We start from the raw sequence: 27586 nt of genomic DNA on the forward strand, positions 1-27586 counted from the left end.
CTGGTTTCTGTGATTTTTAGTTTTGAACATAAAATAACACTAAAAGAAACTTTGTAAAATTGTAAGGGAATGCATGTAGTCTCATTCTCTTTAAAGTTTTAGCACATCATAAAGTAATGGGGACCTTTTTAATTGGTTACAAAAAAAATGTTTAGGTTGAAATGGGTTTAATCCTAAAGTTTAGGGAAGTAACAGAATCCAACATCTCTATATTGGGGTTGCAGGATACCTGTGCCAAAGGGTATGAAGGTCTCACGCTTGCAGAAACGGCCCTGGTCATCCAGGAAGTTCACAGGCTTAAACTGATCAGGGAACTTCCAGTGGTCCTTGTCACACAGCATGGAGGACAGGTTGCAAAATACCTGGGTCCCCTGCAGCAGAAAAAAAATCTATTGATTAAAATCACAGTTATCTGGGGCTCTCTGGTAAAGGCACGGGTGAGATACAATCAGGGGAGTGGGGGTTCCAGATTGTCTCCCCTGGTTGGCTCTGGCACTCCCCGTAGGTTAGGGAGGCAAAACCTGCAGGGACCGTCTCTCCTTATTGTGCGACAGTGGCCCCTACGGACCAGGCACCTGGTGAGCTCGGGCAGACACCTGCACGGCTGGCCTTTATATTCCAAGGTCTGGTAGCTCACATCCACTGTGTAGCTCCTGGGTGTAAAGAAGCAATTGGCTTGGGAATCTAAATTAGGGAGAAAATTGAGGGTAAAATAATTAAGGCAGTTCAGTCTCCGTGGCCTCTTACCTTTGGTAGGGTGTATCCGCAGAGCTCCGTATCTTTTGTCACTTGTCTGGGCACGCATATGGGGGCAATGTTTCCCACTCGTTGGATCTCGCGGATCGTGGCCTCCACGTTTGGCAGCCTGTCCTTGTCTTTTAAGGACGGTGGCCGGTCATACCCAACCTCACGCACTATCTCCTGGTGACACCTCTCTGTAAGGAGTGGTAAAAAAAAACCCTTATGACAATTTACCCAGATTAAATTTGCAAGGTGCAGTTTACTGTGCTTTTCCATGTCACGTCTAACCATGGTTCACTAAAGTACAGCATGCTTTTGTCCGTGTTATTTGTCCCCATTCATGGAAAATCCTTTACTGTGCTTTACTACAGTTTGTAGTACAGTAAATAATAAAAGGAAGCTCAATGACACTTATAAAAGTATACATTAGTACATTTGCAGGTTGCCCATGCTTTCCCCACAATTACACTATGCATTTACCATAGTTTAAAAATACATTACCATACCTCTCTGGGTTTACATGGCTTACCTATGCTTTACCATGCTGTCACTGTGCTTTATTACACCTTGCAGTGCCTTTACTGTAGGAGACTTTTAAAAGCGAAGGAAAACCATTATTATTCAACTTAAAATGTATAAAAACTAAAAAAAGATGGATGTGCACAGCTTGTATGTTTTGTACATCTGAAAGACAAAGCTAAACACCAGTGCTTTTAAAAACAGCAATAAAGCAAGTAATACAAAAAATATAATTGAATTAAGTTTCTACCTTGCACCTCTGGATCCTGAGACAAGTAGAGCAGCCCCCACCTCAGCGTTGTGGCGGTCGTGTCAGTCCCCGCCAGGAACAAATCTGCAATGGTCATGAAGAGATTCTCTTCAAAGAACGTTGTCTCGGGATCTGACTTTTGCTGTGAAAAAAAAAACCCACAGTTTTGACTAGAGGTGTGCTGTTACTCGTTACTAGATACAGTACAACGTTGCATATCCGACCCCCTGTGGACTGGGGTATAGGCAGATAGATGAAAAAGTCGGATGTGCGAACATCTATAGAAAAAGCATTTATAAATCCATAAACAGGTTAGTGAACAAAAACAACATGCAAACTGCTTTAAACATGGGGACATTTTTTGCTTTAAAAGTAAGCAAAAAATTAGGCTAGAAATACAGAGTTGCTATGCGGTTTGCTATAAGACATCTCCACGCAAAGCTTTTAAAAAAAATAAAAATAAATACAAAACAAACGGTAAATGTACAGTAACCTGCAACTGATGGTTTCTTTCTTAACTCTAGAAGTCCCTGGCTCCCTGGTTCTGCTTTCTTTCACTCTTTCACAGTACTTTGCGCTCTTTCTTGATAACAGCTGATAAGCAGCTCGGTTTGAATATTGCTTCGGCTATTTTAAACAAACGACCGGTAAGCATTGCGTTTATGAAGCTTGCTTTGTTTAATTCAAATGCATTTAAAAGCTACAACACGCTACCAATATCTGCAAGCGTGCACTCCATCGTATAAACACATTGCACCAAAAAAAGCTTTCTCGACTGGTATATTGAAACGTCACTGCTACAAGCAGCTGACTGACACACGGACACAGCCCGCCTGTCAGAGGGGAACGCACCAAAAGGCTGATTGCTATAACACTTTCTTTCTGTTTCCATCGCGGAAGCTGCATTTGCTGCCAATGCCATTACTCTCGTAGCCTACTTTTAATATTTATTCATTTATTTAGTGGGGCGGTTAATTGATCAGGGCGGTTATGTGACGGTCAGATATGCAACGTTCCACTGTATTCGGTAAATCAGTTCATTAGCATATCGATCTCAAAACCCGAAAAGTTGTCCTTCTCTCATCTTTACAAAAGAGGACCAATCAATGGCAAGTCACTTCTGCAATGAGTGTTTTAAAAGCTGATTGGAAGATTACTTTTCGTTCATCCTGGGTGCTAAAATTTCAGCCTCGGTACAGCAATAAGAATGTTGGTGCCCTGGATTTTTTATGGAAAAGACTTCTGGTCGAAACATTTGTCATTGAATTTCAAGGATGGTATAGCAGTTTGCATAGCAGCTTCCCATTGCATAGCAGTTTGACCCATTTCTGGTTTTTCTAGTCTAATAAGACACACCTGAGGTTGTTACTTACACACTGGGATTAATCAAGCTCATACTAAAACCTGGAATGGGTGAAACTGCTATGCAATAGGAGTTATTTCCTTCCCTGAATTTACAAAACTTGGACGGAACCCCTAGCAGAGGTAGACTCCTATTGCACAGCAGTTTCACTCACTCTAAGTTTTACTACAAGCTTGATTAGCCACAGTGTATAGGTAACAAGCTCAGTTGTCTTGTTAAACTCATAACAAAACCAGGAGTGGATCAAACTGCTATGCAATAGGAGTCTTATTTCCATCCCTGCTGTACTGCATGTAAGACTGGATCAAGGTGGAAGAATAATGAACCCTCCTTTGAGCTTTCTGTATCGAGGTGCTCGTTTAACCCAGATCAAAAAACAAATTGAGCCTTTTGTATTGAGGTGCCCGTTTAACCCCAGTAAAAAAATAATTGTCCAAGCAAAAATGCCTGTTTGTAATCCCATGTCCCCATGGAGAAAACAAGCACAGCAGGTGAACAAAGCCAGTACAAGTGCGAGTATGAAAAGTGCTTTGATCTCACCCAAACCTGTCCCCAGCCACAGCTCTCAGAAACTGGAACTCCAGACAAACCAATCCCCAGCATGGAAATGAAGAGAACGAGCTTCTTTATTCTGAGATCCCACTGGCTTTCAGACTCGAGCCGCCCCGATAGGTGTCCACAATGGCATTTAACTGAAACGATCACTAACTCAGTTTAACACAGGTCTCAGTCCGAAATCTTGCATGTATTAATGTGGACTGCAAATACTCTGAACTCAAAACAATAAAACGAACCATAGATCATTTTCACTTAAACTGGTTTTATTTTCAGAGTTTCGTTGTGCAATGGTATCTTAGATACCGGAATGCACATAGGAAGTGGATAGCATGATGGGAAGAGTTGAAAGTAAACACCGTATCTTGTAACATTGGTCATGCTCTTCCTATTTCATACAATCAGACAACGGGTAAAAGACAATACTTTTATGGAACGATAGCCAGCACTCAGAATGGAAGAGCTACCAGGATATACAGTAGTCCTTGATTTGTAGCAGATGTTTCTTTTTTTTTCCTTCAATACAGCACTTTTATGGAAATATATTAAATTATTTATATATATATATATATATATATATATATATAATAAATGATTGGTATTTTAATGTAAAGACACGCACTTCTGTAGCTATGTATATCGTTGCATGCAAAATAAACAATGGTGGCTGAATATGCCAAGTCACCGTATTATTGAGATCCACAATCCTGCAGTTTTTATATTTATTGCTTTGTTACTAAATAACAGGAAGAAAAGGTCATTGTGACAATTAAGCCTAATTATGAATCCACTGCCACTTGTATATTATGTGAAAGAAACAAACTGAATCCGCTAGATTTTTTTTAATTGAATATTTTTATAATAAAAGTTGTATTATGTAGAAATAATTAGCATTCAATACTGATCCACTGCCATCTTGGCTAGCAGAGCATTCAGCTTTCTATTTATCTTTCGCGTGTGGGAGCGTCTACGGAGCTACGTAACCAAACTAGTAATGTGATACGAAAAGGCGTCCCTAAGTGCAGCAGGCAGCATGCTTCTTGTGCCTGGAGGAGAGATATATCTGTGCGCCTGATTCCACTGGAGAGCTTGATCCGAATAATTGAATAATCGGTTCATGCAATACTGTCTGAGCACGAATTCTGAACTGCTGCAGTAAATTAAAAAAAATCTATAATTCAGGCTGTTTCCATGTTTGTGAATTTGTGGTTTTTACCCAGTCCGTGAATGATCCAGTCGAACACAGGAACAGTGGGTCGCCCCGCGAACTCCACACCAGCGTGCACGAGCGCCTCTTTGATCACGCTGAATCTGCTGAGGACCACCGTGGGGGTTCGGCCAATGTAGACAAGGCTGATGTCGCCGAACTTCTCCCGCATCTGCAAAAAAAAAAAAAGTAACTTAAAAAAGAAGCATATATTGATGTGATAACGGCACTGCTGTGTCATGACATTTCGCAATAATAGAACTCCTGAGTCAATCTAGCACGGGACCAGAGGGAGGCTAATTTGGTTGAGTTAGACAGCTTAGCTGATGGACTCATGGTATAGAATAAGCTTACCTTATAAGCAAGTCCATGTTAAAAAAAAAAAAATCTGATTAGAGAGGGATACAATGTGGGGAAAGCCTGTGTCTCCTGCCAAAACTACCTTTAGTGAATGTAAACAAAGCGGTAAGCCAAAAAGGCCTGCTTGCTGATAAAAAGTTGACACGATAAATTTGCGATGTGGAAGTCTTCAATACCACTTACATTTTAATGTGAAGTATGTCACCTCCCCAGAGAGTGTAGATGAATGTTATTTTGCTGATGAGATGTAATTATGTTCTAACTAATTGCATATTCTTGTTAACTTAAAAAAGTGAAGCACATTTCTTATGAAAATGCGCATGCAGTAGCTTCCTGATAACTCCATATCCAATGTGCCTAACCTTTAATGCATTTAACCACATTATACAATTATAAGGAACATATATGTACAGTTTCATAAGAAATATGCTTAACAATTGTATGCAGTTATCAGGTATCCAATTAAATGTACCTGTAATACAGTGTATATGTTACTCATAATTGGTTAATAATGGCATAAAACATTTAGGCACACGGTCTATATGTAATTATCAAGAATCTAATGACGTAACATGATGTGCTTCGTATTGTTTGGTTTTGGATTTCACTGCTCCTTGCATGAATTGACTCTTAATTAAGCAGTAGACATTGAACATTTTACGAGCCTAATTGTGTGTTTACAATTACAAGTATTATATATATATATATATATATATATATATATATATATATATATATATATATATATATTCTTACTTCACTCGGCACACTAGAGGTATTATTAGGTGCAGTTCTAAAGGGTTTCTTGCATGAATTGACTCTTAATTAAGCAGTAGACATTGAACATTTTACGAGCCTAATTGTGTGTTTACAATTACAAGTATAATATATATATATATATATATATATATATATATATATATATATATATATATATTCTCACTTCGCTCGGCACACTAGAGGTATTATTAGGTGCAGTTCTAAAGGGTTTCTTGCATTCACCTAGAGCAGTGGTTTTCAACCTTTTTTAAAAACAAAATTCATTATTTTCTTAACTTTCATATTTAGTTTTGGCATTTCTGAGTTGGTTGAAAAGCCCTGATCCTGATCTAGTTCTTTTTCGGGGGATCTGGCACCGGCACCATGTTCTTTACAATGTTTACTATGCTTCACCATACTTTCTGTGATCTTTACACTGTTGTATTGTGACCGTGTTAAACTTTTATAAGAGTGTTTTTTTTTTTTTTTTTTAATTAAATCTTGGGTTCTAGTAATTTATATATATACACTACCGGTCAAAAGTTTTAGAACACCTCAATTTTTCCAGTTTTTATTGAAATTTACGCAGTTTAATGTCTCAATGTACTCTGAAATTAAAGCATAGAACAAATAAACAATTGGAGATAAAAAAGAAATCATGGAATCGTTTTGTTTAACAAAATGTAATCTAAATTTTTGACTCATCAAAGTAGCCACCTTTTGCAGATATAACAGCCGATCACACTCGTGGCATTCTTTCTAGAATGGAAATCAAATATTGTTCGGAAAGTTCTTCCCAACACTGTTGCAGAAGTTCCCACAAATGTGTTGCACTTGTAGGTTGCTTTGCTTTCACCCTTCTGTCCAGTTCATCCCAAACCAGCTCGATGGGGTTTAAGTCTGGAGACTGTGCTGGCCATTCCATGATTTGAAGCCTACCATCTTGTTCTTTTCTTCTAAGGTAGTTCTGACATAGCCTGGAGGTATGTTTTGGGTCATTATCTTGCTGTAGGACGAACCCCTGACCAACTAGGCGTATACCAGAGGGTATTGCATGGCGCTGCAAAATGCTGTGGTAGCAGGTGCCACACACTCTGTGCAAGTCGCCGACTCTGGATCCAGCAAAAGAGCCCCAGACCATCACGTTTCCTCCTCCATGTTTGACAGTTGGTTTCTACACACCGAGGAACCATCCTCTCGCCTACTCGACAGCGTACAAAAACCCTGCGTGATGAACCGAAGATTTCAAATTTTGATTCATTGGTCCATAAGACCTTCTTCCAGTCTTCAGTAGTCCACTGGCGGTGCTTCATGGCCCAGGCAAGCCTCTTTTTCTTATTTTGCCATCTAAGCAATGGCTTTCTTACTGCCACTCGACCTGTCAAACCTGCTGCTCGAAGTCTTCTCTTCACAGTTGAAACTGAGACTGGCTTACTTCGACCAGTGTTAAGCTGTGCTTGAAGCTGTTGTCCTGAGAGCCGCCTATCACGCAAGCTGTTGACTCTCAGAAACTTGTCTTCTGATTCTATTGTGGCTTTGGGTCTGCCAGACCTCTTCCTGTCAGAGTTTCCTCCAGTTTCCAAGTGCCTTTTGATGGTGTAGGAAACTGTACTCACTGACACCTTGGCTTTCTTTGCAATTTCTCTAAAGGAAAGACCTACACTTTTAAGGGTTATAATGGTCCTTTGTTAATTGCCTTTTTCTCGCCATTATGAGAGCAATATACTACTTCCTGCAGTACAATACTGTCCAAATAATGCTTAAGAAGGTGTAGTAACACAGTCTGTTCCATCACTGCTTTTATACAAACAGAGGGTTTGTAAGTAATCAACAAAAGTTGGGACACCTGTAGGAATTGTTAGCATCAACTTTCAAGGCTTAATTTACTTCCACTGCTGCAGAACAGCTGTAAGTTGTTAACCCATTACTTGTTCCCTGAAAAAGGCCTTTTTGTATAACTCTGAAATGTACATTATTTTTCAGTTTTTGGTAACCTAAACTTTTTTTTTTAACCTCTGGCAGTTTACCGCTTACCTTTGTACCATTTCAGGTTATTCACTGGACTTGAACTGCTTAAATTTCAATAAAAACTGGAAAAATGGGGGTGTTCTAAAACTTTTGACTGGTAGTGTATATATATATATATATATATATATATATATATATATATATATATATATATATATGTACATACACACACACACACACACACACATATTCCGCGTTTTCTATTAAATCTCGGATTATGCTATAGAGATACGGTATGCCAAAGGTGAAGTACACCCTTTGTGTGTCGGTAAAAAGACAAAGTGAGTACAAATGTAGGCTACTCAAATTTGGCTCGGGTTTTTCAATGTTACAAATGGCTACAGCTAAATATTTAAACATACATACACAGGCATATATGTGGTTTAATTATCATTATATATCGTAAGTAAACCATATTTTACTGTATAGGTTATGTATTTAATCACACAGATCAATTTAATGTAAAGCATTATTCAAATGCCTGGGGCACAGTAGAATATACAGATCAGTAACTTTTGGCTGGTATTAAATTTGGCATATTTGCTACCTTGGTAGATTTTGACGGTTTTTGAATTGGCATTCATCACTACCACGTTCACAAAGAAAAATGCAACACCGTTTTGTATTTCTACTTTAAATTAAAAACAAACAAAAAAAAACTTTTCTGTTAAAACTTTTCTTTTCCAAACTTTTCTGTTATACGGTATGTCAAAGAAAATGTTAAAGGAATGTTGGTGTTTCTTATGCGTTTTACGTAAAACCGGACATTAGGGCGTCCAGGCTTGTTAATTCCTGCCACCCGGACACATATGCCAATTCCCAGACTGTCCGGGTCAAACCCGGACAGGTGGCAAACCTACTTTGTGACCATGTCTAGTCCCCCTCCATTTGTTGACTTGCTTTTATTGTATTTTATTGTTATTTTTTTAATTGTATTTTATTGTTGTTTTAGTATTTTAAATTGTATTTTATTGTTGTTTTATTAGTCCCCCTCCCTGCTGATTTTTTTATTGTATTTTACTTTTGTTTTGTATGTTTTGTTTTATTTTTGGGACTATCGATGTAAATTAGCTTCGGTTAAACTGAATGTACAATGCATCGCATATTTAATCATGAATGTTTTTAATTGTACGTGGTCCCAACCAAATAAATAAAAATAAAAAAATAAAATAAATTGTGCAACTGAGGTGACACTTTTTTTGGTCAGGTCGTAATGTGTCCAGTAATTAACAAGGATTATGCCATATTCCCTAAAGAAAAAACAAAGCCACGTAAAAGCTGGACGAAACCGTTTAATTTTACCGCCGACATTTGACAGGATATGCAAGCCGTGCAGTCAGCATTATAGGAACCAATCAGAGTTCGCAAATTGCCACGTGATCGCCTATGTCTTCAGAAGTCGCTCAGGCGGTTGCTTGGAAAGTAGAGCCCAAACACTCATTATTATACTTTCTTCAAATTAGTGTTCAAACTATTTTCTTGTAGGGTTCAGCTGTGCACAAAATCTAACCTGGAGTTTGTGCTGCTAGTCCGACCTAGAGTTTATGCACATGTGCGATTGTTTTAAATGTGGCGCTGTAAGTTAGAAATCTACTTTTAAAGTTTGCCATCTGACTTCACAGTTAGCGAAAGCATCAAGTACAGTAACACTGGGCGCATTAAGTAACTGAGCGGCTCAGAGTGAGAATGTTCAGAAAGCACACTGAGCATAATTTGAATGATTTAACACTCCAATATATTAGAGCGGTTTGGAACTTTAAAAATGGCATCAAAAAATGCATTGCTTTCGGGTATTTATGATGTTTTTGTCGATGAAATGACCCGAGAAAAGGGGCTCATTGGCATGGAGTTGTTAAAAACAGCACCTTTGTTTGTCTTTGATAATGATTTCGAAGACATTTTACCAGTAGTCCTTACCGGGCGTGCTGGACCAGAAACAAGCAATGCAGCCCTCGAGAATTTTGTGGACCAAATTGTGCCTGCTTACACAGAATCTGATTTTAAATCTCATTTCCGTATGCGGAGAGTTTTGCATCACCCGATATAATTAACTAAATTTGCTTCATAAACTCGAATGAAACCTGCTGAATTATGTTACGTTAACATATTGAATTACATACCCAATTGTATTTTTCCATATACTTCACGAAAAACTGACAATTGAAAAATGACATTTTGAAATCTAACATGAAATACCATACTACTATTGGCTTCCAGTAGAATTTTGTGCTATCATTTTGTAGTTTTGTTTACTTACGTAATGTTAAGATCGAAATGATGCAAAACTTGTGGCCATAGCTGTAGGCTGGTTGGTTTTGAAGGTGCAGTTTGCAGCGTAGCACAGATTATTATTATTTTTCCCCCAACGTTTTATATGTTCAATCGTTCAATATAATGAGTGTGCGTGTGTGTGTTTGTGTGTGTACATTTTTCCCCAGTTTTGTGATATATCCCTGTGTTATCCAGTTTATGGATCCAGGGTTTTAGCATTCTCATCCCTGATCTCTGTACTTATAATTATCACAATTGATTGCTCTTAGTTTTGTTGTTTCTTGCTGGAACATGAGGTTTAGTAATGGTTCTCTGGGTTGGGGTGAATTGTAACACGTGTTACAATTGACCCCATACACCATTTGCTGAACTATATTTGGGCACATGAATCTTGCACTGTATGAAACAAAATGTTCATATATCACAATTGTGACTCAGAGTGACATATTCATGCTTGATAAGGCCTATAATTTTATGGATGTTAAAAAATTACCCAAGTGATAATGATTCGGGTCAACAAACAGGAACCTTTTTAGAAGGCAGAAAAGGATTGAATCAAAGAACCACACACGATCCAAAAAAGATGTGAAGGAGGGGCAAGAGGAAAAAAGGACGACTATCCAGGATACAGACCACAGACTCGCAAATACAGCAAGACACGGTAATTAACCTTTCCAAAAAGAAACTGACTAACTCCCAATCATCAGTATTGTCTAAAGGATTATCTTTTGCACCTACAACTAAAGAAAACTCCTTTGATGTAAAGGTTGACACTCTAGTGAGATTTCCAATTAAAGAAATAATTACCTGTACTTCAACTAATGTTATCTATATGATATGATGCCCCTGTGGTTTGGCATATATAGGAAAAACAACACGTATGTTCAAACAAAGAATTAGTGAACATAAAAGCTCTATACGTAGAACTGATCGGATTACCCCGTAGCAGTCCACTTTAACGATCATAGCTACAACATTTCTACGTTGAGATTTTATGGAATTGAAAAAATTAAAACCCCAATAAGAGGAGGAAATGTAGATGAATTATAAAGAGGAGAGAATTTTATTGGATCTTGTGGCAGGATGGCTTGCAGTGGTGATGTGTGGTGACGTCACGGACCAGGAAGTAACTGAATCAAAACAATGGATGGGCGGGTGAAACTGAACGCAACGGCGTTCAGCTGATTTATTAATAAACAAAACAAAAATAAAAGATTTAAACAAACAACAAAACAGAAACCAAAGGGCACGAGGGCCAAACGAATAAACAGACAAACAAGTTATTGGATGAGTAATTTTTTTGCAGGATTCATTACAAGGCCACTGAATACTGTTAGAGACTAATTCTCTGATACTACAGCCATTTAAATGGAGCTTCTATCTGGTCGCACAGCCGAGAAACACTTAAAAAGGTTCTGATCAAATGTGCTGCAATCTCTCGGTATGAGTCAATCTAAGGCAAGCTGCTGCATTTCAACCAAAAGCCCCATAAACCTGTGCTTCTACATTTATTATCTGCATATAATACAGGTACTCTGTAGCAATTTTCAGCCACCTACCACATTCGCTGATTCTTTGAGAGCCTGCCAAAGCTGTTACAAATGCCCCATAGGCTTAAAGCAGCGGTCGCCTTAGTTGAATGGGAAAAAAGCTGAATTGTGCAGGAATCGCTCTAAAAACACTGGGCTCAGTTACAGGCTGTTAGTCTGATACTACAGCCCTTGGAATGGTGTTTCTACCTGCTTGCACGGCTTCAAAACTCTTCCAAATGTACTTTTTCAAGGGGCCTGCAGTGCACTTAGAAGTGGCATTTAAGGACAGGGGCAGCGTCGGAACCGAAAGGCCCAGCAACCTGTGCTTTTCAACCACTTATCTGCATGTCCTACAGGTACTCTGTAGCAATTTTCAGCCACCTACCACATTCGCTGATTCTTTGAGAGCCTGCCAAAATTGGCTTCAAAACTCATCCAAATGTTTGGATCTTGTGGCAGGATGGCTTGCAGTGGTGATGTGTGGTGACGTCACGGACCAGGAAGTAACTGAATCAAAACAATGGATGGGCGGGTGAAACTGAACGCAACAGCGTTCAGCTGATTTATTAATAAACAAAACAAAAATAAAAGATTTAAACAAACAACAAAACAGAAACCAAAGGGCACGAGGGCCAAACGAATAAACAGACAAACAAGTAAGTGTCGTGCTGGCTAATCCAGCACGTTTTAGCAATTGTTTATTTTAAAGTCTGTCTCCTCTCCATCTCCCCGTACCTCCTCTCTGTACACCGAACCCCACAGCACGGATAGCTGCAGGTTCTTATATTCTGGCCGAGGGATTAACTAGTTGTTAATTATCTTATTACCCCTCGGCCACAGTCTGCACGCGTTTGGTAAGGATGCGTGACTGTCAGCTAGTTAAATAATCAGTAGCTGATCAGTCATGCATCCTCACAGGGTTTTAAATTATAAATAATAAGAAATACGTGGCGCTGTTATCTGCGCCGCAAACAATAATACAAATAATAATAAGGGGCGGGACACTCCGCCACAGATCTACACCTTACAAACTTTAAAACCGAAAGGTCTTTATGAGGATTTTGATCTGCGATCTGTGCTATAACAACTTTTTGATACAAGTAATGTGATTGGACTTGCCGGTATCATTTTGATTGTATTGCGGACATTTGATCGCACATAATGAACATTATTGAACAGTTTTATTTATGTATTAGTAATTAATTCCGGAAGTGTTGCATTGGTTAGGAGGCTGTGTGGTCCAGTGGTTAAAGAAAGAAGGCTTGTAACCAGGAGGTCCCCGGTTCAAATCCCACCTCAGCCACTGACTCATTTTGTGACCCTGAGCAAGTCACTTAACCTCCTTGTGCTCCGTCTTTCGGGTGAGACGTAATTGTAAGTGACTCTGCAGCTGATGCATAGTTCACACACCCTAGTCTCTGTAAGTCGCCTTGGATAAAGATGTCTGCTAAATAAACAATAATAATAATTGGTTAAATTGTTAAGCTTTTGTGACATCTAAATATGTTATATGATATATTATGTATAATGTTACGACTTATGGTCTAGAGATGCCCTCTAACAGGTGTAATTCTGTTTAACAGTATGAAATTCGATGGCTCTTAGATAATTGATATCCGGTTGAAGATTATTCAATTGAACTGTGATTGCTAATTGGTGACAAGTGTGCTCTCTTTTCAAATGGGTTGACATTTCCAAGATGATTATGCTCTGACGAAGGTCTGACGACCGAAACGTTGGCTCTTTTCTGTTTTATTTCTTTTAAACAATAAAGTGAGATTTTCCAAAATGCAGTGTGCAGAATTTTTTTATTACTAATTTGCTTTGCGATCTGCGACTCACCTACGGCTACACTTATCGGGAGTGCAGGCGTTTGATTTATTTTGAACATTTTTATTTTTCAATATTTAATTATTATTCACAGAATTTTACATCTAACCACCCCCCCACCTCCCCCCGTTACAACTGACCCTGGCCATGGGGTCAATTGTAACATCGGACACCTCCAAGCCCTCTTGCCATATGTACATCAGCTCTTAAAACAGGATAACTGTGGGGATTGGTAGAGGACAGACCTAAGTTGTTTGTATCAAACCTTGGCCAAACTAGCTCAAATCATTTGTGCATAATGGAGAGAAAGGTAAAAAATGTTACTGTCACTGGTCTCTCAATGTATTGCATTGTTACCATTAATTTCTATCATTTTTCATACTTTTAATTTAGCATAGTACCTATATGAAAAATATATTCTGGAACTATGAGTATGATTGTTTACGTAATTAATGAGTGCTGTCTGCCTCGCTACTTTTTAAAAGTCCATATCTCACATATTAAATCATTTTTTAGCTTTGGGATCGTAATTGGTTTACTTTCACAATGAGCAAGAAATTAAATCTCCATGATCGATTTTTGAGCACTGAGAGATGTAAAACTATCAATAATTCCGGAAAATACTGACAACGCAACGATGATGCACGATGTTGGCGTCAGAAGGGGAACAAACACCAGGAACAGATGAGACAGGACAGCAGGAGTGTGGTGTGTAATGAAAGAAACTGTGGGGAGGAAGAATAAGTGGTTTGAGGCCCGATTCTGAACCGTTTTGAACCTCCAGCAAGAGAAAATAACCACACTGGCACGAGGAATGCGAGCGACACGCCCCCTTGTGTGCAGGTCCGCAATTCTGAATTTTGTTCTTGTATACAGTTAACACCGGCTATCAGTTCATTTAAGGCATTAAAAAATGTGTATTTCTACATTTGGTTTGTTGTACCATTTATATCTTGCAAATAGTGTTTACGTTTCCCATCCACTTCAATAATAAAGCACTGTTTATATTACAGGTCCGAGATGACTTGCATGGTCACGTACAGCTCTTCAACTTCATTCATGAAATACACACTTATGCTTTCCCTGATTTAGGGGAAACCTCCTTGTGAACTGCACGTAATTATTATTATTTCTTGGCAGACGCCCTTACCCAGTAATGTGCATATGAACATTACCTTAAAGATAAAATTGAAAACCAAAAGCTTACCTAAAAAAGCTGGATGAGTGGATTCATTCTTTTGATTTCTGCATCAGAAATCTTGAGTATTGTCTTACCGCACGACTATGACATCATAGACCAACTTAACAAGGTCGGGTTCAGCTAGAATTCTATTGTGCTCACCACGGACGGGAAGACTGGGCAAACTGGCAATGTTTAATGTAATGTTTACAGCAAATAAAAAAAGTTCAAAATATATCTTACAATCTTACAATCTTCAGGGACTGTTTTTTCTCAGTGGAAGGATAAATAATATATTTCTTATTTTGTTCCTTAAAAAAGCTAGTGTAATTATTTAAGTGTAATTATTAAAAAAAAAAAAAATGTAGCCATTTTATAAGCGAAGTAAGGTGGTTGAATTGTCTTACCGCACACCCTGTCGCGGGTTATTTCTTATGTCATACTGTCAGTATGTGACTGACTCGCTCAGAGTGTTCCACAACAGCAGCACAAGGTTTCCTTCCTCCCCCACCTACATTATTAGGTGGGGTGCTCTGAAACATGACTTCTTGTGTGGTGGGTGACTGTTGTATGCAAACAGTTTTTTGATTGAGAAAGTGGAGTGGGATGCTATGGGCACTATCTCAAGCAAGTACTGTGTAGATAACGGCCAATTCATGGAATGCACAACTTTGCTATTATACATTTGTAATGTGCTCTGCTGCTTGTAAGATAGCTTTTATGAAAGGTTTCAGTGTTCACGAATGAATCACAACCTCCACTATGTGAAACTGATACACAATTCAAAAGATTATTTCAGAAGTAATTCATGCTTACTTCAAATGTGGTTGAAGAGACATTTATCATTAAGGTAGATTCTGAATTCGAATGGTTTTTTTCTTTTTTATTTGCCGGTGACATTTTTAAAAGGAGTCGAAGCAGATCTGAGGCAGTTGAGCTGCATTTTGTGTACTTCATCCACTTATTTTAATACTTTTATTGAACAAGATGAATAGCAGTTTGTGAAACTTTTCCAGTACACAAGATTTTTCTCTCATGCTTGCATTGGGCCAAAAACCTGCCTCACTTTCCTATACTTTGTCTTTTCCTTTCTTCTCTTTCTAGGTAAGACAGGGCTGCTTGGTGATCTCTTGCCCAATTTTGATGTGAAGATTATGCCAGGTACCAGTAACTTTCACCAGTCATTCCGCTGTCTGTGTGTCCGGCCTTCCAAAATTTTGCCGTTAAGATGCACTTTTTTTTTTTTTTAGTTTTTTATTCTTTTTTTTTTTTAATCAGATTTAACTGCGATGGCTTCCTGGTTTTGAGCAATATTTGTAAACAAATATTGTTTAAATTTTAAAGGCACAGCTTTGCATTGGGAGCAGCTATGGATGGGACCAGCTCTTGCTTTACCTTTTTGTATTATAAAATGATAGTCTGGGTAGATCACTCGCCAGAATCAATTAATTACACTTGCAGTGCTTGCTTGTAGTTATACATTTTCAGATCTTTTACTGTTTTCTTATCTACAGCATATCTGCTATCTTAATAGTGTACAAATGGTCAGATTATTCTAAGGGGTAATAATCAAGACTTAAAAGAACATTTTCTGATCAGTTTGAATGTTATCCTGCAACCACAATATAGATATACTTCCTGTGTAGCAGGTATCAGCTCTCCACCTGAGCGTTCCACACACTCAAATAATGAAGGATTTTCAAGAAAGTTGCTATGCTAATGAAGGGTGCGAAAAGGTTATTCCCCTTATAGCACTGTACTAGGGTTTTAGCAGCTATCTCATGGTTTGAGCAACTTGCTATATTTGTATTATTATTTCATTTATTTCTTAGCAAGCTAATTAAAATACTGAATGTAACTTAAATCTATTGTGATGTCATCCACAAAACAAAATGCTACATGTTTAAAAAAAAACAAAACGCATTGCTCTTCACCTACTGTAGGATTTTAAAACAGAAATACTGTCTATATTTTGGATTGTATATTAAAAATACAACAGCAGGTGATAGGAAGAAAACAACAAGCATGATGCATATCCTTTCAGTGGAAAAGGTTGAGTTAAGTGCCTGTGGCAATGTGCCCCGCCCCTGTGTGCATTTGTGTGTTATATGTTGCATGTAGTGTGTAGATGTTGGTGTATTGTAGTTGGTACACAGGATATAATGTGGGTAATGAGCACGAGTGTTTAAAATGTATAATTGTATTTAGGCACAGGGATTGCACTTCACATGCATTTAAAGTATTTAATATGTGAGCATGAGGTTGCACATAATTAGTTCACGTGCTGGGATTCAAGTAAATTATTAATTAGTAATTGAATCCCGGCACAACAGTATATATAGATGCACGTTTTACTCACTCGGGGTTGTGTGTTCGTGAGTGGAGAACGGATGTGGAGAGGAGGTAAAAACTAAAAAGAAACAAAATAACAATTGCTCTTGCGCGCCGGAAGCACCAGCGCAGTACTTGTTTGTCTTTTCGTCCACTTTGTTTGTCTGTCTATTTACTTTGGCCAACACGCCGTTTTGTTTGTTCAGTCTGTTTTCTGTTTTGTACAACCTTTGTATTTGAAATAAACCGGCGCAAGCAAGCACCTTCATCATTTCAACGTCCTGTGTATGTTTCCTTTCCTGGGTCTGACGTCATCACTCAGCCAGCCTTGTCACAGTGCCTCATTAGTATTGAAATCACGACTCACTTATTTGTGTATCAGTGCTTGTTGACATAGAAATGGTTAGTCTGCTCATAACAGTATCAAATAGTATGTCTCTGTTCAGGGACTTCATACTAAAATGTACCCAGGGAAGTATTCACTCCTATTGGTTTTGCAAAACAAATGCTGTACACTGTGGGACTTATCTCTTACTCACTGGGGTCTAACTAAAACAGTATAAAGGATATGATGTGAACTAATAGAGCTCCTAAGTGAACAGACATTTGAAAGTCTGGCTTAAACAATTGAACAGGGGCTCCCAAGTGGTGCATCCAGTAAAGGCGCTCCGCACGGACTGCAGGATGCGCCCTATAGCCTGGAGATTGCAGGTTCGAATCCAGGCTATGTCATTGCCGACCGTGACCCGGAGTTCCCAGAGGGCGGCACACAATTGGCCGAGTGCCGCCTGGGTAGGGAGGGCTTAGGTCGGCAAGGCAATCCATGGTACACCGCGCACCAGTGACCCCTGTGGCTGATAGGGCGCCTGCCTGTCTGCAGTGGAGCCATTCAGATCTGTGTTGTTCTCCGGCATTATAGGTCTGGTGGCTTCGCTGTGGATCCGCAGTGCGAAAAATGATGGCTTGGCAGGAACACATTTCGGAGGACGCGTGTGTCAGCCGCCGTTTCCTGATTCGCCAGGGGGTTGCAGCGGTGAGGCTGAAACACGTGTCCTCCGAAACGTGATCCTGCCAAGCCGTCATTTTTCACACTGCGGCTCCACAGCGACGCCACCAGACCTATAGTGCCGGAGGACAACAAAGATCTGGCGGCTCCACTGCAGAACCACAGGCGCCCTGTCGGCCACAGGGGTCGCTGATGCACGGTGAGCCGTGGATTCCCCTGCCGACCTAAGCCCTCCCTACCTGGGCAGCGCTCAGCCAATTGTGTGCCGCCCCCTAGGAACTCCTGGTCATGCTCAGCTGTGACATAGCCTGGATTTGAACTTGCGATCTCCAGGCTATAGGGCACATCCTGCACTCCACACGGAGCGCCTTTACTAGATGCGCCACTCGGGAGCCCCTCCAAGGCCCTTCTCAATTAAATCTCAGCCTGTATAGCATGGCAGACAGCAGAGCCACTCAGTGTGGGTATGAAGAGAGTGAGGTTTTAATTGGCTGATAGCATCACTTGGTTTACGTTACGACTGATCTATCACCAGGCATTCCGGATAAAAGTTAACTTTAGTTGGAGAGGAAGGACTGCCCCCACACTCATTACGTCATCTCCTAAACAATCAGGAGATTATAAATAAACCAGACACACCCGTCCTTATGAGCAATTGATTCATATCCCCACCTACTCTTGGTTAAATCATGTGGGGATCTATCACCTCGTCCAGCTGGCCAGGCGATGACCCTCAAACCAAGCGGGTTAGCAGCCAAATTCCTCATCTGTATCATACTCCATAATCATTAATAAAATATATCACTATTCTCAAATTCTGTGTCTTTGGGGTTTGTCCTGTACTACTGAAATATGTTTATACTGGTACGTTCTATAGCAAACAGCAGTAACATAGAGTTATTTTATGTATAAACTTTGTGTGTATAGTCCCTGATGGTCCCAATGTTTCTGTGTGTGTATAGTCCCTGATGGTCCCTATGTTTCTGTGTGTGTGTATAGTCCCTGATGGTCCCTATGTTTCTGTATGTGTATAGTCCCTGATGGTCCCTATGTTTCTGTATGTGTATAGTCCCTGATGGTCCCTATGTTTCTGTGTGTGTATAGTCCCTGATGGTCCCTATGTTTCTGTGTGTGTATAGTCCCTGATGGTCCTTATGTTTCTGTGTATGTTTTCCAGAGTGGGTGTTTGTGGGTGTGGTGATCCTGGGGGCCGTCACGTTCATTCTGTTTCTGGGTATCTGCTGGTGCCAGTGCTGTCCTCACAGCTGCTGCTGCTATGTGCAGTGCCCCTGCTGCCCCGAGTCATGCTGCTGCCCGCGACACTGTGAGTAAGCTGCGGGAATCTCGTTCTCATTCTTACCACTGAGTCAAAGCTATAACAGACCCGCCTCTTCCATTTACACAGCTAACACAGTCACAGCAGATTAAACACATTATTCATATTTAATTCGGAAGTTACGAATCTTCATTCTGGTCGAATCAGATATTGCCGGGAAGAAAAGTACTCTTAGTACAGATAGTGGTGGGCTGTATTGCACATAACTTTAAATACTCAATCAAAAAATACAGGACTTGTGTGAAGATAGAGAATTGGGCTACAATATTCCCTGTCACTTTAGAATGGGTTCATGGCACAAAAAAATACATATATATATATATATATATTAATTTAACAAATTTAAACTTGCAATGGCAGGATAATTCTGATCTAAATTCTAGTATTGTAAGTTATTTTTTATTGAGAAAATCCAAAGAAAACAGTATAGAAAAACGAGCAAAGAAATAAATATATTATGGTACCTGTAGGATTATGGTACAAAAGGTCTTTCAGTATGTTTTTCGTTATTTTACTTCTTAGACCCACACCTGTTTTGTAACTTGCTGATGTTTTTCTTCTATGTTGTTGTTAGTGTATGAAGCTGGTAAAGCAGTGAAGACATGTGCAACCCCTCATATTGCACCAGTCTACCCTCCCTACTATGTGCCTAATGTCCCCATGGCTGCCATTGGACCTCCAGGAATGATGGGTCCAACGACACAGCCTCCAGTAATGGAGAACATTGTCACAGGGGGTAGGTATAGGAATGTCTTTTATTTTCTATCCCAATAGGAAGTACATTCAAACTTACATTTTGTAAGGAATCATGCTTCATTCACATTGAAATTGAAGAACATAACTTCAGTATATTTAACTTTAACCTTGAGCCTAGTTATTAAAAAATGGACACATTTTAAAAGGCAGCATCTGTGTTAGTGGTAAGCTAGCTCTTTGTTAATAAACCTTGGTAAACTTGCAACCTGCTTGATCTCAGTCTTCACAAGCTGGTGGGAAAATCAAAGGTTATCTCATACTAGTTAATAAATAGGATTTTATTATTATTATTTATTTCTTAGCAGACGCCCTTATCCAGGGCCACTTACAATTGTTACAAGATATCACTTTTTTTTTTACATACAATTACCAATTTATACAGTTGGGTTTTTACTGGAGCAATCTAGGTAAAGTACCTTGCTCAAGGGTACAGCAACAGTGTCCCCCACCTGGGATTGAACCCACGACCCTCCGGTTAAGAGTCCAGAGCCTTAACTACTACTCCACACTGCTGCCCCTAGTTGGGAATTAATTTCAGTTGGGAAATTAATTTTAGTTGAGAATTAATTTCCACAGGCATTGACATTGAAGGTTCGCTAAATTAGGTGAAGTCAAGGTCTTTAAAATATCTTCTATTTCACTTCAAAGTATTCTAAGAAAACTTGAGATGTCTAAACCTTCCATTGAACAAAAACGAATGTAACAAAATTGCTTACTTTATCTAAAATCATTTGCCATGCATTAAATAGAAAATTTCGCAATACAAAATTCTTTTTTTTACATTCTGCTAAATCCTTGTTTATTGCATCTGAACATACTAATAAGGCAGTGCAAAACTAACTCTGACGAATTCAAAGTAACGTTTCAAAATCTAAAACTGCAGGTGGCATGGTTGGACAAGCTGGGCCATCATAAAATGTATATTTATGACTCTCCTTGTACAGATGCTACTTAGATTTTAAACACCCACAAGACTTCCCAAACATCCTATTTCAGGAGCACTCCTTCAAAGAACTTGTATAAATGTACATAGCCATGCACTTCCTAACAATAGCCCAGGCTGAGTACAATGGTACCAAGCCAGGCTTTGCTTAAAAGACAAACAAATCCCCACCCTGCATTGTGTGTTGCATTCTTGTGTGAGGCCCTCCTCAACTGTGAACCACATGTGCATAAATACAACAAACTAGTCTAAAATGCTCTTATGTGACCATTGTCTTTAACTTAAATTAAAACTTACAACTAAATAAAATAAAATAAATACTAAATCTAATCTATTTAGTAACGTAAAGGGTTATGCAGTTTGGAGGAGAGGTTGACTTAACTTGACCTTGTTTCTTAGAAACCTGCGTGTTTTCATAGCTAATGCTCAGGCCCGTGTGTGAAGTGTGGAATAGAAGGTGGGACGGAAATCTCCCAGTCCAGAATATTGGTTTATGGGCTGCTGTGAGATACTGCAGTTACAACAGCAGAGACCTTATTTTGTGTTGTAATCTCTTATAATTAAGGGTCATCAATAAATATGTGTAAATTATGTGTACTTACAAAGTACAGTGGTGAAAAACCTGTTTTCACAGCTAACTTAGCTTTGGTTTCTATAAAAGCTCAACTACAATAGTATAGTGAGACACCTAATTGTGCGCATATTAGATCCTCCAATTATTCTTGAACTGTATTCTGTTGTTTATTGTGTCATCGCTGATTTATTTTGATTATTTTCTTTGAGATAAGCAGTAACTCACGCCCAGATGATTCATGCTGGGGATGTGTTCGCTGTTGTAGCAGCATGTACAGCAAAAGGACTTTGTGATTCTGTTTTGATTGGAGGCTGATTAGCTGAAACATAGCGCTTTGCCCATGTGAGCAATGTTTGAACTTTGTTGAATATATTGATATTAGTCAAGTAACTGCGTTCTGTGGAATTTGAAGAATGTGTGAAAGGTATGCAGGGGGATCTTGTGTTCCATTTAGAATGTAGGTTGCATGCTTTCAAGGGGTATACTAGTCACTGCTGTCTGATGTTTTATAAGTAGTACAGTAGATAACTGGTCTGCATTGGTAACTAGTAAATGGACATTTTATGAGTAATATCTAGTCAGCCTAAAGGATGCCTCCAGCAAGGGAAAGGCGTGGGGCATGTTGTGTTTTGTGAAATGCAATATGAATATTTTTTGTACATATCTTTTACATAAAAAACAGAGGAGTCCAACTATAATAGCTTACTATGTATGTTGGTTAATTAAATGTGAAATGAAGAATTAACGTTCTTGTTTGTCTTTACAAATTTAAAGAGGGCTAAAAAAGTCTGCTGCCTAATTTATGAATTAGAGAAAACTATTATTCTATATCTATTTTTTAATCGTGTCAGCTGCCATTAGCTAATGCCTTCAACCGCGCTATATCATTTGTCAGAATGACGTGTAGTCCTCCTAAATGCCTAAATGACAGTCACTTTCTACAGGCTAAAGGGGTTAAAATGCCATGACCATCAATGAATTTGACCTGACCAGTGCATATAGAAAACAGTACAGGGCTTGAGATAAAACATTTCATTCAAGTTTACCATCACTTTCCAGGTGTTGTGGGATGAATATGACAGATGTGTCAGGTCTAAAAGGAAACCCAGGGTACAGCAGGCCCTGCAGGTGTTGCATCTTCTTGTGTTGCTGTCTGGACTCACTACCTCTGGGTATCCAGGAAAAACAGATTGCTGTATTCACCAGGATTTCCGTTATCGTGCACTGCGTCAGAACCTGTTGCAAGGAAACAGCAATGCCATAATAATGCTTTGTGACAGAGATCAAATGATTCTTGGTGTTTGGTCTCCCTTCCGACCTGCAAGGCAGCTGCATAAAGGGAAAAGAATACCCTGCACTAAATGGCACGACAGTTTATTCCCAGGGTTAGGTTAGGGTTAGGTGTTAGGTACCACTGTAACTGGGGGAGGAACATGCCTATTGTGGTAATATATAATAAGTGTTGCTAATTGAAAAGTAATTATGCCTAAATAAAGACATTCCACGCCATCCCAACCATTAACTTGTTTTGAACACTTATTTTGAAGTGTGGCTGCCATAATTCAGTAGCTGACAGAAACATGGGTTGTGTTGCTATGTTCTGTAACCTAATTTATGGGAGTCGGAAAAACCTTTAAAGTTTATTCCCTTTAAATGAGGAAGACATTTTTTTTATCACATGTCCGCATTGTTTATTGTTCTGTCCCCAGTTCGCAGTGGCTACCGAATCCAGGCCAATAAGGAACAGGAGTGTATGAAGGTTCTGTACTACGTAGAAAAGGAGCTTGCTCAGTCTGATCCTGCCAAGAGAACGTATGAGAAATGTAAGGCACACTTTGACTTTACATTCAAGATATTCATCAACACGAGCATGTGAAATGATCTGACTCACACAACAAGGCTCCACGGGTTAGTGATTCACAAGAACTCGAGGAAAACATAGTCTACTTGAAATCTAACCGTAAAACTATCCGTAAATGCATGCCAGCCATGTACTGTTTGTAAGTGCTTCCGAAATCAATGAAGGCTTACAAGTCAAGCATTGTAAAGTGTTGATTGCTTTATGTGGCCCTGGTGCATTAGGGCACTGATGTCATGCGTGCCAAACCTGAATAGGTTTCCACATTTTATTTATTTATTTTTTTACAGCAAAAACCAATTCACTGCCTGTAAAGGAAGAGATTAAACACTAGTATATAAAAAAACACTGCAGCTATGTAGCTTCCATTCATTGTAAATCAATAGCATACTGCAAACTATAGCTTGTTAAAACATAACATGAACCAAGAGCTGCGCAGAACTTCGAGTCAGTACATTGAAGTCACTAACATGAGGCTGACCTTGCTTCGTAAAAAACGATACACCACTTCTCCTGCCTGTGACTGTGTAATGTCTTTCTTGTTTCAACTTTTGATAAGACATATTGTATATGGGATATGCTGTTATCCATTAAAATATCCATTAACATGCCAAGCTCAGACCTACTGCACACCTTAATGTAGGCCAGTTTGTCTGACCGTACCTAACGGATGGCTGTGTACTGTATGTCTTGTGTCTTGACAGCCAGCACCATGTCGGAGCTGAGCTCTCTTCACGAAGGGGACGCGGATTTCCGTCAGTCCTACCGGCGGGTTCAGAAAAAGGCTCTTCCACCAATCGGTGACCGAGATGACGACCCTTCCTTCACCTCCACTGCAGCCGCCCACATGAGGAAGTCGGCCCGGCACCCCCAGCACATGAACAGGTCTGAAGAGCAGTACCACAGCAGGTAGCATTCACCTTTCATTCCTACTCACCTGGATTTAAGCACTGTGTACTGCTGGGCAGTCCACAGCTAGTGGGCAATCCCCTTTAATCGTTGTAGATGATTTAACCTCTTACAGGGTCCACTTTAACTAATTCCACATATTTTGATAACATTGTTGTGTAAAACTGCAAGGCAGGGCTGGGTCTTCATGAGGATTTTACCAGACGACAAGTGATCCTGTCTGGATATCTACAATCTTATACAATGTAGGGGTGTCTCAATGCCTAGGGAGAGCACTCTGCACTTCATTTTCATATCTTTATATTGTGCGATGTGCCATTTCGGGCTATGTAGGTATCCACTAGAGAGGGAAGGGAAGAAGCAAGTAGTGATTATGGTTAAGGGGTAAAGTTTGAATTAAGACAGCCCCTTTTTAACCTGGTGGAGTTACAAGCAGTTACACCCGACTTTGAGGACCTAGTGTTATATAATAGACTATTGGAGGCCTCTTTTGTCATTGTCAGCAATGAGGATGTGCAAAAGAAATCATATCTGCTTCCATTGGGAGTTCCAGTACAAAACAGCACCACCTACACCAACATTTTTTAACTGTGGTTTCCAAAACCTCTGAGACACACTGCAGTTAAATCTTTAATAGTTGTTACAGTTTGATATGCATAAATAAAAATAATGTGCAAATAAAATACATACACATTGTCGACTAACTTAGTGATACCAAAATACAAAAAAAAAACCCACATATTTGTAAAACAGAATAGTTAGCTAAACACATAGTTTCCCAAGACCTTAGGCTCTCATCTATATTTAATCACAGTAGATTCTCTTTAATAAAACCTCCTTATCACCACTCTCACTGCCTTACTCACAGAACAATCACATTTGAATTTGATATTGAGTCTTTTACATACAGTGGAGGAGTGGGACTTAACAGGTTAACCTGAATTCCAAATGCCCCAGGTACTACATGGGGGAGTTATACAGTACAGTAGTTCATTCCAAAACAAATTGCTTTCTTCTGGAATATGTCCTTCTTTGTATTGTTCCAAAAGAGAAATTGCTTCACTGTATACAGAAATAATTTAACAGCAGCTTTTAAGAGCCTTTTTTCATAGGATGCCCCCATTGATGATAGAAGGTTACATACAGTATTATTGGCATACAATGTATTATTAATATGCTATATGCAAGTAATGGACAGTTATAGTAATATGCATATCCCCAAATCTCAAGGTATTGAAGGAGGACTGGGTGTAGCAGGCCTGTTCTTCACTGATAAAATGTTTGTGTCCCAAACAGGCACATGTTTAATTAAAATAGTAATTCTGATTGTGGATTTAAATATGGATAATAGCAGATTAGAAATAATGAAAGTGAAAGTATAAATGCTAATTTAGACAGACAGCATTTTGATATATACAAACTTAAGTTGAGTAAAATTAATCAAGTATACTTTACTGAAGAGCAATATGATAGGAATGTAACCTGTAATTGTGTGTGTGTGTGTGTGTGTGTGTGTGTGTGTGTGTCTGTATATAATAAGTACTGTAAACCACGCAGTCAGTAATGCACTTGAAACATGTCCACTGAGAATATCACTTAATTACTGAAAAGGCTTAATTGGCTTTAGCACTCACTTCAAAATACTGAGGCTAATCACAAAATCATTCACAGAGAAGCTCTTTCTTATCTTTGTAATTTGGTGCCTGAATACACACCCTCGTGCTCTGTGGGTGCGGTCCATTAAACCTGTCAAAAATCCACCTGAAAACTAGGTGGAAGGCTTCTTTTACTTATGATTAGGGCTTCTGACTTTTGGTTTTAACCGATAAAACCCGATAAAACACCCCTGATACAAAAAAAAAAAAAATGAAAACGGTGGATATCCATTAAACACCGGAAAATACCGGAAAAACTGTGGAAATGGTTAATCAATTCACGTTGACTTTAACCTTTTCTCATTAAAAAATAAAACCTGCTACAAAAATAATAATAAATACATTTCCCAGTGCTGGTGGGCAATGTCCCGCCTTCCTGACTTGTATCTATCATTGATTTGTTCTGAATACTTTAAACCCGCCCCAGCTACTGAGTGACAGCACATTCCTATTGGAGACTCTGCTTGCGAGATTTAAAACAACAGTCAGGAATGGAGGCTTGTTAGCAGGATTTAAAGCTGTATTATAGTTAAGATACAGAGGATCTGAAACAGAATTGTGGCAAAATGTAAATGCCTACACACAAAACCCCCGAAGAACGTGCCCATGACCATAGGGATTTCGTTGTGGAAGACAGCAAAGGAAAGAAGGTACAACTTAAGTGTGCAAGTACTGTCGAATTACTATACATATTTTGACAGAAAAAAAAGCATTTTGGAAAGTAACCGAAAACACTAATTTCATACAGTATATCAAAAACGAAAGCCCCCGAAAAAAAAAACGATTTACATAAAACTCGAAAATAGCTAAAAATAAGCACCGAAAAATACAATTAATAAAACCCGAAAAAACAGAAGCCCTACTTATGATGCACTTTACCTATAGGAGTCTGTATTGTATGGGATTGTATGATGTCAGAGTATAGGACTGATGTTTCTCAAGTAAAGTAGGCAGCAGTGTAGAGTAGTGGTTAGGGCTCTGGACTCTTGACCAGAGGGTCGTGGGTTCAATCCCAGGTGGGGGACACTGCTGCTGTACCCTTGAGCAAGGTACTTTACCTAGATTGCTCCAGTAATAACCCAACTGTATAAATGGATAATTGTATGTAAAAATAATGTGATAACTTGTAACAATTGTAAGTGGCCCTGGATAAGGGCGTCTGCTAAGAAATAAATAATAATAATAATAATAAACCATGATAGTTACCTCAAATAAGCAGCTTAACCTACAGTGAAGCTTGTATAACCTACAGTTACTGCCCAAAGAAATTGAGAATGTAAGTAAAATTAGAAAAAAAATTCTGCCACATATGGAAATGTTGTCATGTGTGAAAACAGCAATTGGAAGGTGCACTGCCTTGCACTGGTTTTAATACAACCAGGTTATCAAAATATGAAGAATTAGTTCAATATGTGGACCAAAATTATTAGAATTTTGGTTATTAAAATGTTATTTTGGGATACAAAAATATATATATATATATATATATATATATATATATATATATATATATATATATATATATATATATATATATATATTTAGTCTTAATAAAAATTATTCATTGTCGAACCGTGTTTAAATAGGAAGCCTGTCTAAACATTGGCGTGGAACATGAAGAAT

At 38.9% G+C, this 27586-nt stretch overlaps 1 protein-coding gene across 4 annotated transcripts in view; it reads left to right on the top strand.

The window, feature by feature from the left end:
• LOC117406207 (immunoglobulin-like domain-containing receptor 2) overlaps positions 1–27586 on the top strand; it is a 54437-nt gene that overhangs the window by 20450 nt on the left and 6401 nt on the right. For 2 of the 4 annotated variants that reach the window (XM_034010140.3, XM_059030530.1), the window contains exons 4-8: positions 15700–15756; positions 19110–19256; positions 19843–20004; positions 23251–23364; positions 24104–24308. In XM_034010140.3, the coding sequence (XP_033866031.3) occupies positions 15700–15756; positions 19110–19256; positions 19843–20004; positions 23251–23364; positions 24104–24308 (685 nt within the window). The remainder of the gene's footprint in view (positions 1–15699; positions 15757–19109; positions 19257–19842; positions 20005–23250; positions 23365–24103; positions 24309–27586) is intronic. The other 2 variants (XM_059030529.1, XM_034010141.3) reach the window with 2 other exon arrangements.

The sequence above is a fragment of the Acipenser ruthenus genome, chromosome 9 (genome assembly GCF_902713425.1).
Source record: "Acipenser ruthenus chromosome 9, fAciRut3.2 maternal haplotype, whole genome shotgun sequence".
Classification (NCBI taxonomy): domain Eukaryota; kingdom Metazoa; phylum Chordata; class Actinopteri; order Acipenseriformes; family Acipenseridae; genus Acipenser; species Acipenser ruthenus.